The following is a 17,741-nucleotide window of genomic DNA, read 5'->3' on the forward strand; positions in this document are numbered from 1 at the left end:
AATTAGCGGAGACCATGCTGGCTCAGTCTCTCAGGTGTTAGGAATCCAGGGAGCTATAAGAGCCATCATGATGTGACATCTCTCTGGAATAAACTTTTATCATGAAGGTATACCTCTGGAGTATCATTAGGAAGGTTTCATCAGCTAAAGATTAATTATCACTGTGTATTACCTTCAAGTGGGGCTCATCACAAACTTAAGAAATTTGTAGAGTAAGATGATGATTTCAAGTGGGAAACTGAACAGAAATCAAACTGCAAATGGGAATTAATACTATTTTATAACATCTGTTTATTTAATCCATAAATATTCCTTCAATAATTTCATAATTCTCATGTGCTCAAGAGGACATTATCTAGTGCACAGAATGGTAAAGAGATTTGATGGCAATTTAAACCTTAGAATCAACTTACAATTTGAAAAAAAAAAGAAGTTTGGCTTTTGAGAAATTGCAATTTTCAGAGTCCTCTCACTTACTATAAATCATTACCTCAATTTCTGAACAATGGCAGGGGTTCTTGGGTAGACTAATATTATAATCACATAATTACAGAATCCGAGGATCACAAAGGATTTTATAGGTCATCTAATGCAACCACTTAATTTAATATGTGGGAAGTTCAATTGCCCGAGGTCCCACAGGAAACACCAACCATCAACCTGGCTTGCTCAGGGGGGATCTGAATGCATGTGTTAGCAACTCTGGGCTAGACGCCAGTGATGCCAGAAGCACACAAAGCCGTTCCTGCATTTATTGATGCACAGATCTATAACAAATCCACAGCACACACTCACCCTGTCCGTCACCTACAGTTTCTACCTTTCGGTGCACTGTTCCCAAACAATAAAAAGGCAAACAGGTCACTTCCTCGGAGTTAGTCTCTGTTTTCCCAAGGAGTTTGTGGCCTCTTAACCAAGATGTGGCAAGATGTATGTAGTTCCAAAATACTTGGGGAATCTTAACTTTAACTGTGTTGTCAAGTGTGACTGCTTTCAATTTCTGAGACTGCTTAAGACCTGGATAGTAGTCTGGGAGGAATCACAAAGGGAGGAAAAATATTTCATATATATACATTGAGCAGGACACACACACACACACACACACACACACACACAGAGAGAGAGAGAGAGAGAGAGAGAGAGAGAGAGAGAGAGAGAGAGAGAGAGAGAGAGAGAGAGAGAGAGAGAGTTTATTGCACCACTCTCTGCTGCCTTCTGAGATCTTCTGCAAGCCTGGGCACACAAAGTAAGGACTAGATGCCAACTCACCCAGTTTAAGAGGGAGAGCAAGAGCCCACTCGTCCTTATCTTCTAAACTGGAAAAGAACAGAAACAGAAAAAAAGAAAAGAAACAACCAAAGAGAAGAGAAAGCAGGAATAGGAAACCCTTCACAGCGCCTGCTCCGGGAGCCTGGGGCTGCTCGCCCCCAGAGGAAGGGTGCTTGCTCGCTCGCTCTGGGTGTTTGCTCGCTCGCTCAGGCTGCTTGCGGGGACTCCGCGCGCCTTGGGGAGGGTCGGCGGCAGCGCAGCCCGCGCCCGCAGCCCAGTGCACAGCGCAGCTCGGCGGCGGGACGCAGCGCCCGGAGCCCCGGCAGAGCCCGCCCTCCCTCCCGCGTCGCCAGCCGGCGCGCGGCGCCCTCTCTGCCCGTGACTTCAGTTCGGCTCCACCCCCGCACGGCGGCGGTGGCGGCGGCTCGCAGCTCCGTCCCAACCCGCGCGCTCCGCACAAGCCCAGCTCGGGCGAGCGGCTGGCACCTGCCCGGCGCCGCCTCCGCGCGCCCCGCCGCCGCCCAACTTGGATGGAGTTGTGGTCCTGAGCGCACGCCCTGCCACCGTCAGCCAGGAGTCCCGCTCCGCTGCCTGCCTTCGGTCCGGGACCCCCTCTCTGCTCCTCTCCGCTCCAGAGATGGGAAAAGTTGGCGCCGGGGACGGCTTCTCGGCCCGGCTGAGCGCGCTCCTAGCGGGAGCGGGGCTTCTGATGCTCTTAGCCCCCGGCGTCTGCAGCAGCCTCTCTTGCTGCCCCCCGCAGCACCCTAGCTCGACCCCACGCTGGACCCTTGCTCCAAGAGGTTTTCCTCCCCGGGGACCGCTGGGTCGGGCTCCTGCCACGCCCCCGCCCCTCTTCATGAGACCCCTGTTTGCAGTGGCCCCCGGGGACCGGGCGATGTTTCTGGAGCGAGCTGGGGGCAGCAGGGTGTCAGGGGCGACTGCTTCACGCTCTGGCCGAAGGAAACGGAGGGGAACGGATCCCGAGAAGACTGAACCCGGAGACGGTGCGAGTAGAAGCCGCCGGGACATGCTAAGGGATGGAGGGCAGCTGGGGCCTGGGACTGGTGCGCGGGACCCGGACAAAGCCACCCGCTTCCGGATGGAGGAGCTGAGACTGACCAGCACCACATTTGCGCTGACCGGAGACTCAGCACACAACCAAGCTATGGTCCACTGGTCTGGCCACAACAGCAGCGTGAGTAAAATGGAACTGTGGGCAAAGGGGTGAGAGAAGGAAAGGGTTACCATTCACTGTGAGAGCTGCTAGAGACTTGGGGGAAAGAGGTTTCTTTCTTGGGAGATGCTGCACTGTGACTTCTTCCTAGCTGCCTCCCCCAAGAGTTAATGGTGCCTACTAGGGAGTCCCCACAGCCACCTTCAGAGTCTTCTCCAGATCAAAACGTTCAAACTGGAACGGAACAGGCAGATCTTTTTTTTTTTTTTTTTTTTTTTTTTTTTTAATTTTATTTCTTCAATGGTACTAGAGGGTGAAACTGAAGACCAATTGTGGGGGGTGGTGTGTTGCGCTAAAGTATTTTAAATGCAGAACTGAAAGGGTTAAATTTCCAAGCCCACTGAAATTCACTGAAGGGACATTTCCTTACCTGATAGACTTACAGGGTGCACGGAGAAGTCGCGTCTGTGGGCTTTTTTTTTAATTTTAATTTTATACGGAGTTCCTAGACCCTTGATTCACCCCGGGGAAGGCAAACTGCAGAATGATATAAGGTGCCCTTTGGTGTTGGTGTCTGTTTGGGAACCAAATGGATGCAAGTTTCAGTGCAGAGGCTCCCCAGCATCTCCTGACAGCATTAGCAGGAGCATCTTGAGAGCCAGGCTTTTCTAGCCCATGAAAGGGCAGTTGTTCTCTGGCATGGTCAGCCTGGGGAAGATCAGATAGATAGATCCCAGTGACAACAACTCCCTGTTTTCCCACCGACTGACCTCCTCTAGGGAGGAGCTCAAGTAAAGACTGGGATGAGATTTCAGTCCCTGAGAAAAAGATTTAGGGTGCAAGGCACTGGTTCTGTCAGGAGCTTCCGATTTTCAGTGAAGCCTGTATGTTTGAAATCTGAGGAAGCTACCCAGTTTGGCCCAAACCTAGAAACTTCAATGCGCTGAAATAGTAACGAACCAGCTTTGACGGTAATAACTGAAGACGATTTAAAAGCGTGTGAAGTTCTATAGGCAGCCGTGCTGTGAAGCCGATGAGAACAGTTAAAGGTTTATAAAACGCGGATTGGGGGTGGGGCTGGGGAGAGGATCTCAACTACAGCTTCCATCCCCTGGGAGTTGTTGTCACTGTAATGTGCGTAGTCGATGCAACATGGTACCTTTGACAATGTTTCTAGGAAGCTTGCCAACAAGTGCCACTTCACTGAGCTGTGTTCATTTGTTGGGTTTTTAATGAGAGTTGAGGTTTTGAAATATATGGTGTCGTGAATGAGGTGGTCTAACCTACCCTCTACTGAGGACAGCCCCTGATTTCTCTCCAATGCAGCCTTCCTTGGGGGCTGCTGCTGGAGGTTCTCAGAAATGGTTTTAGTCAAAGTCTAAGATTGAAATGATTTCTACTCAAGTTCTGAACACTCTTGTCCTGGTGCATCTTGTTAACTGCATCTTTTGTATAATAGTTACTAAACTTGATCCTTTAATTTTATCTTGAATCTTCCTATACTGACTAATAAGTCTGGCTCCGTTAAGTGATTAGCTTAGAGCTCTGGCTTCAGGGTGAGATTTTGAATGCAGCAAATGTGTCAGGACTTGTCATATCAAGAAGAAGAAAAAAAAAAGAAAGATGAAACTTTGGACTAAATATATTTCTGCCTTTTAATGTAATTCAAGTTGTAAAATATCACTCACCCATTAGACCTCTAGTTCATCTCCTAAAAGATCTTGGAAAGAGATACCTCCTTGGCAAATTTTAACCTCCATTTAGAAATGGCGCCAAGAACTGTCAGCTTTTTTTTTCTTTCTTCTTTTTTTTTTTTTTTTTTTTTTTTTTTTTTTTTTTTTTTTTTTTTTTGATGCACAGGAGCTGAATGGGGCTTTCTAGAGTTGGGGCTCAGGGCAGGAACATGAATCTAAGATAATGTAGGGAATAATGGAGATGCTGAGTATTAAAGATTAAAGGTCTGAGCACTCATGTTAGGCAACGTGATGAGGGGATTGCACACCTCACAGTTCCTTCCTTCCCCTCCCCCCCAGGTTCAGCTCTGAGTGTCTCCTGTAACTGCTTTATCTATCTTTTTATGTACTGTGTAGATGATGAAGAAAGAGAAAACACTGTCTGTCTAGTTCCATTAAGGGACCTGGGAGAGGGAAAGTTTCCTGTATTCTGTAAGGAGGAAAGCTGTAGACACTTTGGACAACTTTATGCAATGGAAGCATAGAGAGCCCCGAGGCCAGCTCAGCTCTTTAGGGTTTACCACAGCATGTTGTCCATTCGGTGGGTGTGTGGTTGATCTACAATGGGGGGATGCTTCTAGATAGATTTCCAAGAATCACAGGTCAAGTTACTCAGGAATAGGTCCTGGGACAAAACGTCTTTTGTAACTAATCTCAATTTTTATCATATTAATCCAGAGTGAGAAATCCACTTCTTTAAACTTGGGTGCAAGTTAAGGAGATTGCCACGTTTTATAGTTAGAACTCCTCACTACTTCGTGAATCTCCTTTCCGGTCCTCAGAGATGCAGGTAACACGCTTCGTAGCCTGTGTCACATTAGATAAAATCCTGGGTTTGGAAGAGCCTCTGATTACAATAACGCCTGCCTTCAAGGTAATTTTCTGCTGCCTGTCAGATTGGTGATGGACTCTGGATTGCTCTTTTATCTCCTTCCCCTTCCTTTCCTGCCTCATCATCTGTTGGGCCCATGCACTTCTGTAGACACATAACTGCTATGCCTCATCCGTGGGTGTCTTGGGCTTCCTCCTCACTGCAGTCTTCTCCCTTGATGGGAACCGTTGCTAGAGTTGGTGGGACACCTGGGGGGATCTTCTGGCATAAACGGTGCTGGGTATGAGTCATTTGTCATCAGTTTGGTGTCATGAGCAAGAACATATTGTCCCTATCCGACTCATTCTAGGCATGCTGTGCCCTGAGCTAAATTTACATAGTAATCCTTAGAGTGTTACAAAATGTATCTGACTATATATGTGTTCTTGGTGCTGGATAGTGTTTAGACTTTCATCCCAAGGGAATGAAAAGTGCTACACTCAGTAATCTATTACTTCCCTCGTAGGTGGTAAGTAGGTGATAAGTGTTAATATCTCCCTTTCATATTTTTTTATGCTGTCGTTAATTTGAACGTTTCAATTCAGTCTGGCTCTTTCTCTCTCGCAGTAGTGTGAAGTGATTTGTGAACAGAACATTTCCCTTAGACTTTTCAGTCCTGAGAACTTAGTACTCATCAGAGAGGGTGGTTGCCTGGTCAAGATCACTTTGCTCTTAATTGTTTTCTAGAGTTGACATTTCTATCCAGCCTTACTGAAAAAACTGAGTCCCCACTGGGTCATGGCAGGTCCCTGACATTCACTATCCCATTTAATCATATTAAGTACACATCCTCACATAGATGAGGAAGCCAAGCCTACAAAAGACTATAAGTACCAAGTGAAAATTATACATTAATGCACAGAACAGGAATGGAGCACCTGCAGTCACCTACTCTGAAACCCCTAGAATAGCTTGCCTTACAAGGGCTTAGGCAGACAGAATCTTCTGGCTTTTGGACTCTGTATAGTTCACAATCCTATTTTGAGTTGATGTCTGGTGGTGATAAGAAGGCATCATCTGGGCTGCAGGCTTCCTCTCCTTGAGGAAAAGCAAGTGCTTTACCTCATCTCTATCATCATGCCTGTCACCTAAGTGGGGAGCTGGTTGTATTCTCATCCACCCACTTCTACATCTTTTCTGAGAGGTGGAATCTGCACTTGCTGATTTAGGGAGGGTAACCCAAGATCATTTAGCTCTCTGATTATCTTTGGCAATAGATTATTTTCCTCCCTCTCTTCCTCCTATTCTTTGGCTTCTTCCTCTTCTTCTTCCTTTCCTCCTCTTCGTTCCCCAGTTCCTCCTTCTTTTCCTCCTCTTCCTCCTCTTGCTCCTTTTTTTTCTTCCCCTTTTCCCCCTTTGCTTTCTCTTCCTCCTCCTCTTCTTCTATGACACATCAGATCATATAATGAGGTTGTGTGCCTGTAATTTGGCAAACTGTTTTGATACATTGCCCCTTCTCTGTTTTCTGACCTGACTCCTTTTTATTTTTAAATACAGTGGGGGAAAAAAGATTTTTAGCTTTTTTTATTAATCCCACACACTAACTTACCCGGTGGCCCCTATGATTTTAATGACTGCTGATGTGATGTGGAGGTGGTTGGGAGGCAGAATATTAGGGGCAGATACATCAGATTTATCATCCTAACTCTCCTGCCTTCCAACATATTGCCTTGAGAAAGTCCTTGAGTTCTTTGAGGTTTTGGCTCCTTTTCTGAGACTCAGAATGATACGTTCTCTGTAGTTCTTTTTCCTTAAAGATATACTGTCAAGTGTTTTCAGTCCTTTGTGTTTAGGAAGCCATTAGTGAGGGATATTTCTTTCCATGAAAAGTAAAGTCCAGTAATGGCAAATTAGAGATCTGGTTACATGTAATACAGCCACATCATGCTAACACCCACCACAAATAACTAAAGCATCATGGGAGAGTCTAGGCTTCAAACCAGAAACAATGGTGTGTATCTCTTACCAGTGAAATAATAATAAAAATGCTTCTATTTACCACTGGTCTTTTTCTCCACACTGATGTTCAAATTTGTTTGTGAGGTGAGACCTGAGGAGTCATATACTTCTGTCTGTGCTTATACATTTGTTTTATTACGTCTTTGGTTTACGAAATGTGCTGCTTTTGTATTGTAGGGCAGGAAATTTTGGAAAGTGGAAACCTTTTAAATATTGGTCCCCTTGATAGGCATTGCTTAGATTAGATCAAGTCTAGGAAGTACATCACATTCTTTTAAAACAGTTCCTTAGGCATCCCTTGTTAGGCTACATAGGCAGGCGGAATAAATGGTTTTGATAATGAGAAGAATAACTACGTACATGCCAGCACTGATTGACATGTGACAACATTATGATGAGAACCGTACATGAATTTTATTTACTTTTCATTCTCAAATACTTACTGAACTCCTAATGCCTGTCATTCACTAGGATTGGTAAAAGGTCTTTCTGTGAGGAGCTGAAATGCTGCTCAGACAGGATGGTTGACCTAGTCAAATAATTGATGGCAATAAAAGGTGAGATCCTAATGTATAACACCGACATTAGGAAGCCACCTGCTCTAAGGCTTAGGTATGGAACAAAGAAAGAACATGAGTCCTATTCCTTCTTCCTGCCACTGTCCCCATGTGTAAAGATACTGGATCTGTTTCTGTAGCAGTCCTAAGTGTTGGCTAACCACCTGAGATCAGTTGCAGCTCATTTTTTCCCTCTGTGCATAATGCTTCTGTTCTTAAAGGAGGCCTCACATCCCTTTCCTGAGTTTCATACTCAGCACAATCCTGTAAGACAGGAGAGATTCATTTCATCTCTATTTCTGAGAGAGGGAAGCCATTGCTTTGTTGTAAAAGAGGTCATTGTGTAGGATCAGAAAGCCAGAAACATTTGGCTACACTGTGCAACCCATTGGATTCTTGGTATAGCCCTCCATTGCTTGCTGGTAATATACTAGGTAGGTGTTAGAACAGAGTTTCATCATAGCATCAGGGTAGGCAAAGCCTGTACAAATGTATCCATTGCATTGAGAACTGTGCCTGGTAGACAGGGAGCTCCAAAAGCCTAAACTCTTCACCTTTAGCTGAGTTCAGCTGTTCAAGTTATTTGCTTTTTGGCTTCAGTGCATGAGGACTCATTGATTCTCTTTGTGTGCTTTAAACCTTGAACTAGTGGTCTTAAAGAGAGATGAAGGGACATCCTGGCAGTGAGCTTCCCGAGAGTAACCTAAAGGAATTCTGTACCATACTGTTCGTGTACAGAGGAGAGTAGATTTCATAGGTCTAGGGTTACTGTATCTGGAATGGGAGAGCAAGGAGCAGAATCCTGACACCTACCTCTTTCCTGAACTGTTTTCTACAGTGAGTGCTAATTTAAATAATGCTAATGGTGGCCTCAGTGAAGGGAAGTGAGGGTGCCACATTTGGAGCAGAATATTAATGGTGATTCACTAATGCTACTTTGAGAGAACATGCTCAAAAATTTAACTGAGTCACAGGTTATTACTTTCTTCTTTTCTACTTCTAATTTTTAGGGGAGAAGACTAGATTCAAGTTTGGTGAATAGTATGGTCTATATCTAGTGAAGATAAATGTTTGGGTAGCCCCCAAGCCCGCTCTTCATAACATGAAGAGCCATCTTATGAGGAGCTGCTCGCTGAGAACATTTTATGAACCATCGCTGGGTTATGTCGTGCAGTCATGAAGCCTTTAGAAACTAGTTGGTGCTATCTCTACTGTACATCTGTAACTGTCCAGTCTAAGGAACTTGCCCATGGTTGGCCAGCTGGGAACTACCCAAGAAAAGACTTGCCTTTTGTCAGTTTTGATTCAAGGCGTTTAAGTGCTTGCGTGCTGCCCCTTTTGTGGGTTTACTTTTTATCATTCTGAAAGCAGAAATTCCAAAGTCAAGGGAGAAGGCCTGTAAGATGAGTCTTGGTACAAATGATACGTTTAGTGGCAGCCTCCTTTGCCTGACTTTATTCTCAGGCCACTGACCTATGATGCTTTCCTGAGAAGTTGCTTCAGGATACAGCTTGATCAGCGCCCTAAACTTTTGCTGAAACCCATGCCTGCCCTCCTGGGCTCATCTTTGCCTCATCCTACTATCAAAAGGGGGTGCGTAGGAGTGTTCCTCACTTACTGCCTGCTGACTAGAGTGACAGTGTGGACAATTGTATCTTTTTACTTTTTTAAAGAAGTGCTAGTAAGAATAATCATATTAGCAGAAAACCAGCTAATCATGCTATGCCCTGGAGCAAATGAATTGGTGCTTTTAGTCATCACCCCTTAATAGAGTAGCCTGAGCCATCAAGGCACAAAACTGAATACCAAGATCCAGGACCTATATGTGAGTGGGTAGGTGGGGTGGAGGTATTCTGGGGGTTATTGGTAGACATGAGAAGTCTGCCCCCTCTCAGCAGTTCCACTCCAGACTCTCCAGTAGCATCTTTAAAGGGTTTCAAAAAGTTATTTTAGGCAACCCCCCCCATACTAGTTTAGAAACTTCTCTGCAGCCTGCTTGCTCTAACTTGCATCTGGCTGAGATAAAGGAGAGTTTAAGACTGGGTGGGCACACACTCAGTTATCAATGCCTCCGTCAGCATTTCCCAAAGGACTGTTCGCATGGGACTGGAGGGCAAATTCCCAGGTGAGAGGTAGTCTTTGCATTGTGACAAATCCTTTGGAAATTTGTCCAGTTTGAACACTTTGCTTTAGGAGCATGTGAATTTTAAGGTCTATGAAGATTTTTTTTTCTGTTCATACAACTGTAATCTTTCCTGTGAAAAACAGAGGCGTGTAAATTTTGCAGCTCCTTAATGAAAACTCCAGAGGATGAAGAAAAAGGGAGAAAGCCTTGCTGATCACACAGGACAGTACCACCTCCCCAGTATTACTAGGAAATTATTTTCCTTTCTCCACATAATCTGGGTCAAAATTTACTGGAAGTGGCAAAATGTTTCACATAAGGATGTGTGACTTAAAATATAATATAGCACCTGCAGATTGCTTTCATTTCTTTCTTTATTGGCTGGTATATATTTGGCAAACAGTATGGTTTCCTTTAAAATATAGAAAAAAATACTTTAAAAAATTTTAAACAATTGTTTTTGTTATTTTATATTAATATAATTGCTTCAGTTCCTCCAATATAGACAGGTAATGAATACAAATGATGATAAAAATTAAAATGTGTAAAGCAGCCCCTAGCACATAGTGTGCAATCAATATGGGTTACTAATGTTGCTATCATAATCATTCCTGTTTTGTTATTGTTACTTTTAATATTAATAATACCTAAGCATAGGCTACTAGAAGATGCTTCTATATGTTGCTTGTAATATTGTAATTTTTCCTTTCTCCCCGTGTTATCATTACATTACATTTACCTTTGTATGCACACATGTTTATGTATGAGCAGGTCAGAGGACAACTTACAGGAGTCAGTTTTCTCCTCTACCACTGGGCTTGAGAATTGAATCTCAGGTTGTCAGGCTTGGCTGTAGTCATTTTCACCTGCTGCGAGGACATGCCAGCCTCATGCTTCTTTAACTCCCGTTGCTTTCCTTGAGTGACATCTGAGACACAGTGCCATTTATGTTTTGGGGTGGGGAGGCATCCTTCTCAATCTTTATCTCTTTCCATCTTAAATGGTTTTTGTTTTATTTGCTATTGCTTAGAAAACTAGCTGTCTGTAGAGCAGCAATTCAGAACCTGTGGGTTCAGATCCCTGTGTCAGATACCCTGTGTGTCACTACTCAGATCAGTAGCAAAGCTTCAGTTATAAAGAAGAAATGGAGTAATCTTTGGTTGTGGTTGCAACAACATGAGGAACTGTAATAAGGGGTCTCGGCATTAGGAAAAGTTGAGAACCACAGATACAGACCAAACAGCCTATGTCCATATACGTGTATGTCACAGACTATTGAAGCTATGAAAAAGGCTGATTTCATACACACCTAGTAGAAAGTGTGAAATCACTCACAAAAGACGGGAATGAGAGATGGATCATAAGATAGTACAAAGTAAGGCCCAGGAAGTCAAGGACGTTTGGGGCTCTGTTATTCCCATATATGCTCCAAGTTCTGTAAATATTCTTGCATGTAGCAAGGTTTTGAATGTACTTCGATTATTCTATGCACAGCACAAGGATGTTTTTAATTCAGAAAACCTACTTATGACTCAGAATGTTTGCTTGTGGTTGTGATGAACACTGAGAGTATATGTGATTTTTTTTTTCTCTGTCTGTCTATTAATGTATCTCAGCAAACATAAATTGTTTCAGTTCTTTTAAAACGTTACTTTAAAAAGAAAACTAAAACATAGGACAGCAAAGGAGCTTGGCCTCCTTTGCACTGACTTTAGGGCTGAGCTGGACAAAGCACTCACAGCATGGTACAGGCTTGTTTTCTAATCACTGTTGTGTGGAGACAGCATTGCCCATGGTTTTCTCAACAAAACCACGCCTGTCTCTTTCCAGACAGGAGGGAAGCCAACATTCCTGGGCTCCTTTTCACACATAGACATCCTGATTCAGGAGAAAAGGAATCCAGAGGTAGTTTTCTATCTTGACTACATGACATATTTAAGTTTACATCTCAGCGTCTATCTGGATCTTGGCCTCAAGCTTTACAGCATAAATGGGCACATAAATACATTCATGATGAACACGTTTGATTTTGTTTATGTGCATGTGTGTGTGTATCTGTGTGTATGTGTATATGTGTGTTTGTGTGTGTGCTTGTGTATGCAATTCACAGCATCTTCCTAAAGTGAAGACCACTGCTCTGAATAATGAACTGGGTAGACTTACATGTTAACAGAGTAGATGTTTAGAGACTGTTGGTTGGAACTCAGTATCATGGTTTGTAGGAAAAGAAGGGGGGAAAAAGAAGTAATGAAAACAGAAATATGGAGAATGAAACTGTACACAACCACACACGGAAAGATCAAGACACAGAGAGAGGAAGAGAAACAGAGATGGAGATCATTAACAACTTTGCTCTTCTGTTTTACCACTCATTGTCAAGTAACTTAAAGTTGTAGTAGGACAATGTGGCTTATCGTCTGTACCCTCTTATTTGACAATATTTGGCATCCAGCCATGTGAAGTATCTAATCCAGGGCGTGTAACCCTGCCCGTGATGTGGCTTTGAGAGCAACTTAGCTCTCCAGTGGAAGTGGTATGTGTAAAGTCTATGTGTTGTTAACGATCACCAAAGAGTGATTAGTTTGGAGCAACGGGCCTGATCGGTTCATGTAAGGACAATATTTTAACTCTGTTGTAACTAGACTGTATTCCTTTGGAGCGTTAATAGACATGTGCATTTTATAATGTTGAAAACAGTACAGAGCCTTTTGAGTGGCTGTTCCATCAGTGCCCTGTGCTAGAAATACAAGAACCTGTCTTCTGCCTGGAGGGTGCACTTCTGAAGCAGATGTGCTTGTAAAGGAACGAGTTAGAACTTAGTGTCGCAAGGACACAACAGCTTCCTAGAGTTCTATACAAAGTGATCTTGCTGCAAAGAAGGGATGAGGGCAGGGAAATTGCCTGAGAGTGGAGGGCTATTTTTGAAAGGGAAATGACATTTGTCTGGGATTTTAGTCAAAGTTAGGAAAACTATAGACAGACCATAGATTGGTGAGAAATAGAACAGCTTCAGCTCACTCGTAATCCCCCTAAACCCTGGGCCAGGGCATCACATTAGGCTGTTTAGCAGTTGACAAGCTGCCATTGGTTTGGTACTGCATTCTTTATTCTTTATTATTTTTATCTCCAAGAAACTTGGGGCAAAGGTCAATAGGACTTAAAAATAACAGATTAGTTTTCCTGTCTTACAATTTTTCATTAGACTATTGACCAAAAACCAAAGAATTTGATTTTCCAAAACTAACTAACTAACTATCTAACTAACTAACTAACTAACTAACTAACTAACTAACTAACTAACTAACCTCAAAAATTTTCCCTGTTCATGACATACACAGAAGTCTTCAGAATACAATTTTATTATCTTGAACAATGATGGTCATTCTCAGTGGGTATTCTGTGTTCCTTCTTTTACATAGTTTAAATGTTTTGTGACACGTGACTGTTACTCAATCCATTGAACTGTAAGCCATTCTCTTACCTGATGTCTGCATAGTGCTGGGCAAAAAAAAAAAAAAAAAAAAAAACCAACCAACCAAACAAACAAAAAAACCCTCATAGCTGAGTAGGTGTGAAAGAGACCATAAATTCAGCAATCCTAAATATGTATTCTCTGACATGTTAACAGAGGAAGGTTTGCTCATTCTTCATTTGCGGCCTCAGAAGAGCATACATGGTCAAGAGCAGTTGAGAGCCTGTGGTCAGCTGTATACAACATTTTGAGAATGGTTTTGTGATCTTAGTCTTCTTTCCTAAAAGGCTTGTGTGTCCCCATCTACTGCAGAGTCTTGTTCACAGTGCAGCACCCACTTTCTAGAGTGGCTGCTCAGGTCTTTCCTCTGTATGGAAACTTTGCCTGCGTGTTAAATTCTTTTGATTTGGAAATCACCTCCTTGCTAACAGTTCCTTCATTGCTCCAAAGAGAGGAAATCCATGACTATTATAAATTAAATGTCTGATATTATGTGCTGGGTCACTTTAGGCCTCCATTCAAGCAAGGCACAGCTCTGCTTTGTGGCGCTTCTGGAGTTCAAGGTTCTATTTTCTTCATCTGTATAGAATTCTATGTAGTATATAGGAGATTCCTGGTAAGTACATATTTCTGTATGGCACAGGATTGATTAATTTTATTAACAACACAAATCATCAGCATTGATATGCTGTAAATATAGACCACTTGGGGACTTTTATTGTCTTGATTTAATATAAATTTAATATGTGTTTGATACCATGTTTCACTCATTGAAATGTGGGGAACATTTCCCAAAATAAAAGAAAGGGATAAGGAAAAGGGAAAAAAAAGGAAGTGAGAGACAGCCACAATTTGAACTAAATCAAATCACATCAGAAGCCACAGCTTTCCTGTAGCAAGTGGGGGTAAGATACAGTGGGTAGCTGCCAAGACAAGCTGATGACTCGTAGGGGCGTACACTGCCTCAGGCCTAAGGGAGAAAATAACTGCATGTCCCTCACTTAAGGAGCTAAATTGAGAACCAGCCCCCGTGGTACAAAGTCTCTACCAGGAAAGATTTGAGAAATGGTGAAGATAAATTGCATTGTGTGAGGAGAACAATTGTATTTGGGATGAGGAGGTGATGAGAAGAAAGCAATGGCGGACGAAGTCTGTATTCTCTTCCCAGTACATGTCCCTAGAGTTTCCGTGAGCTCCCCACCCCCCAGTGATTCTGGGTATGGCAGACTTTTAAGCAAAGGTGGGGAGACACTCCTGTTCTGAGAACTCCGCGTTTATATAAGACAACAACTATTTACTGTCTGTTTACTAGCTGCCAGGTACTGTTCCGATTGATCTGGGTACCATCAACAACAGAAAACAGCTAACACTGTTCCACAGCAATGGCTACTGTGAATTGCACCATTGTTAGTATGACAGGAACTAGTCATGGTCATCATTCTCTATAAAATCTATACTTACTTGACCTACAGTAAGAAATTAAGTAGCTCAGCCAAGGACACGTGGATGGTGGGAGTTAGAATTTAGAGTTGAGAAGTTGGGATATAAAACTACAGACAGGAGTCTAAAAGCTTGATTTTAAATAGTTGTACTCTCCTATGTTTTAATGTGCTATTACCTTCAAATGACCTCAAGGTCTTTCTGCACCTAATAAGTATTAATTGGCTGCTTAAAATACACTAGGCATAGGCAGGAATTGAGAATTATTTGTTTAGAATCAGTTTATTAAGGATCAAAGTTAATAATAACGCACCTCCCCGACTCTCTGTGTTTTGAGTACTGTGGCCCTTCTACTGACTGTGGAATTTGGAAGGTTTGGTTTAAATCCCCATCTGGGATAGAAGACTCCAGAAACTAAAAGACTATTTGTTCTTTAGGAGAAAATTGAAAAATTTAGAGAAAACATATTTTGTTTTGATTTTTACAATATGATGAACATTTCAAGGCATTGAGTTCAGTGCCAGGTATCATAACTAAAACAGAATTAAATGTATTCATAGAAAACTACATTTAAAGAAACAAATGTTTTGGTTTCTGTTTATAATAGAGATTAGTGAATTAGTGTTTATGAGTGTGCAGATATTCGGTAAATGTGTGTGTGTGTGTGTGTGTGTGTGTGTGTATGTGTGTGTGTATGTGTCTGGTTGTCTGCTTTGCACACATGCTGATATCATTAGCTATCCATATACCGGCATTTAGAAAGTTGATTTAGTGCTTCTGCTTTGTGTTTTATCTGAGGGAATATCTACTTTCCTATGAAAATGAGAATGCTTGCTCACTGAATAACTAAGCAAACATTTATATGTTCATGAAAAAAACGATAAAATTATTTTTTAGCAGTAGCATAAGCACCTAATTAAAAATAAAAACAAAACTTTTAATTATCTGGAGAAAAAGCAGGGTTGTCTTTTCTCTAAACATTTACACCTTGCCCTTGAAACGTGTCCACATCTAAGGAGAGTTTGCTTTGTGTTTTCCAAACTAGAGACAATTTAGCTTAGAGTGCATGCGTATAATCTGCTATATTTTACCCTTAGAGCTAAGCTGCCTTGTTTAATCAGAATAAACTAGAAAAGCTTGACCTTGATTTATTATTTAAACTGCCCTGTAGCCAATTTGTTTGTATTTTTAATGGGATTTTTTCTGGATATTTAGGTCTCCTTAAAATGTATTTATGGTAGATCATTTGAAAAATTATGGGTATATAATTAAGACCTATTCTTTTTCTTCATTAAAATACTTTGTGCCTGCAGGTAGAATTTTTTACACAGCGATTTAGTGTAGGATGCAGTTTCTTAAAATACAATAGTTGGCTCAATATCAAGGCATAAAAACTATTTAAGAATGGCTTTTGTATCTTCTAGACAAGACTATTTCTGTGATCTGCCATTCAGAGATGATATGAAGCAGTTCATTCCCAGAAGTTTCTGGACTCTGACCCTTCTCCACATTCCTCATTTTCTTCTTTACATGATCCATTCAGCATCAGTTGCTTTTTTCAGAATTCTTGGCAGTTCACCTAACTAGTAACACCAAGAAACCTCTAGTACGTCTATGAAGACTCGAATAGCATTATTACATCATCAGATCTGCCCCTTACACTGATCACAGTCTAGATATATGGAGAGAAATCCGAGTGCTTTGAATCCTCCCCCCTCATTCACGGGAAGATTAAACAGCACTGAACATCCTGATGACTTAATTCTCTAAAGGAAGAACTGCAAAAATCCTTGGCATACTGACATAGCTATTCTTCTCTCTTCCTTTTGGATAAGATCATGACGGTGTGCCATTTTTCACCTGCACAGTTTTGTTTTTTTTTTTTTTTTTTTTTTTTGTAGCCCTGGATGCAAAGTAAGCAACTGGATGAGAAATGCTTCTCTGTCCCCATGGTCATCCTGTTGTTTCTAAATGATTGTACTTGCTCCTGGGAAGGGAAAAAACACCTAGTAGAAGCATGTCAGGCAATTCACCAGGTGGAGCTGTTCTATTAGACAGTGCTGAACCAGGCTGTCCAATGGTGGTCCAGCCTCACTGTGTAGCACAGACTAAGACAAGGCCATGTGCTATTCTTGTTTGTAAGGCCATTAGGTGTAAGGTTATGTTCTGGTTCTAAAACCAGGCAGTCTGTGTGCCCCGAGATAAAGCGATTTTGTTCCTACCTCTGTGATCAGCGTCATCTTTCATTGCAGCAAAGCCTCAAGGCGATTTTGGTAGGATGGGGGGTGCAGAAATATCCCCTTCTCACTGGCTCACAGATTATACAGTAGGCAGCAAGTACGTGACATTAACCTCCTAAGTTCAGTACACATATGTTTACAGACGTGCGGAAGTCATGCGTTAAGTCCCTGATAAATCGGTCACAGCAAGAATTTACCAGATGGAGAGGTGAACTGGAAGGAATGTCATATGTGAGAGACTGAAGCAGAGCAGGCATGACGGGTCATGAAAGGAAGAGTGGATTAGGACGGACGTGAGTAGGGGGAGCTGGCTTGAGATATATCAGCTTCTATCATTAATGGCCTTGTGGTTCAGACTGAGGGTTTAGACTTCATTATGAGGGTGTAGAAACCAACATGACCAGTGTGGCTACAATGAACTAGACAGTGATGGATTTTTTTTTGTTTTGTTTTGTTTTGTTTTGTTTTGTTTTGTTTTTTTTGTGAAGAAGACAAGTTAGGAAGCTATGTGCAAAGTCCATTTATCCAAGGGACCCATTTGCAAGGTCTATGTGAGTGAGCCTGTGAATGACAGAGCTGGGGTGTGCACATGCCTTTTGATTCCCACACATGCTCTTTGAAGGGAACACTAGAGTCGGCAGGGCCTATGAGACGCAAACAGTATGCATTCGGTTCTGATAGCTGGGTTGCATTGACCGGCTTTTCTTTCAGGGATTTCTTTATACCTCCACATGGCCTGAAGCCAGCCAGGGGACAGAGCATTTGCATTTGCAGCTATAACCCCAGTTCCTCGGTGACTTTCTTGTGTAGTGATTTCAGTTGTTTTGGATTTGTTTTCCTCATTCCAAAATGAAAATGTTATCGTTGACTACAGCTAACAGATGTGTCCCATTCTCAAAGC

At 42.3% G+C, this 17,741-nt stretch overlaps 1 protein-coding gene across 4 annotated transcripts in view; it reads left to right on the forward strand.

Annotated features, from left to right (window-relative positions):
- Window positions 1-1,906: 1,906 nt before the first annotated feature.
- Window positions 1,907-17,741, forward strand: part of SORCS1 (sortilin related VPS10 domain containing receptor 1) — a gene marked incomplete at both ends in the record, with an annotated part of 518,044 nt that continues 502,209 nt past the window's right edge. For all 4 annotated transcript variants that reach the window (XM_080911273.1, XM_080911272.1, XM_080911274.1 and 1 more), the window contains one exon: window positions 1,907-2,464. In XM_080911273.1, the coding sequence (XP_080767399.1) occupies window positions 1,907-2,464 (558 nt within the window). The remainder of the gene's footprint in view (window positions 2,465-17,741) is intronic.

The sequence above is a fragment of the Micromys minutus genome, assembly GCF_963924665.1.
Source record: "Micromys minutus genome assembly, chromosome: 2".
NCBI lineage: Eukaryota > Metazoa > Chordata > Mammalia > Rodentia > Muridae > Micromys > Micromys minutus.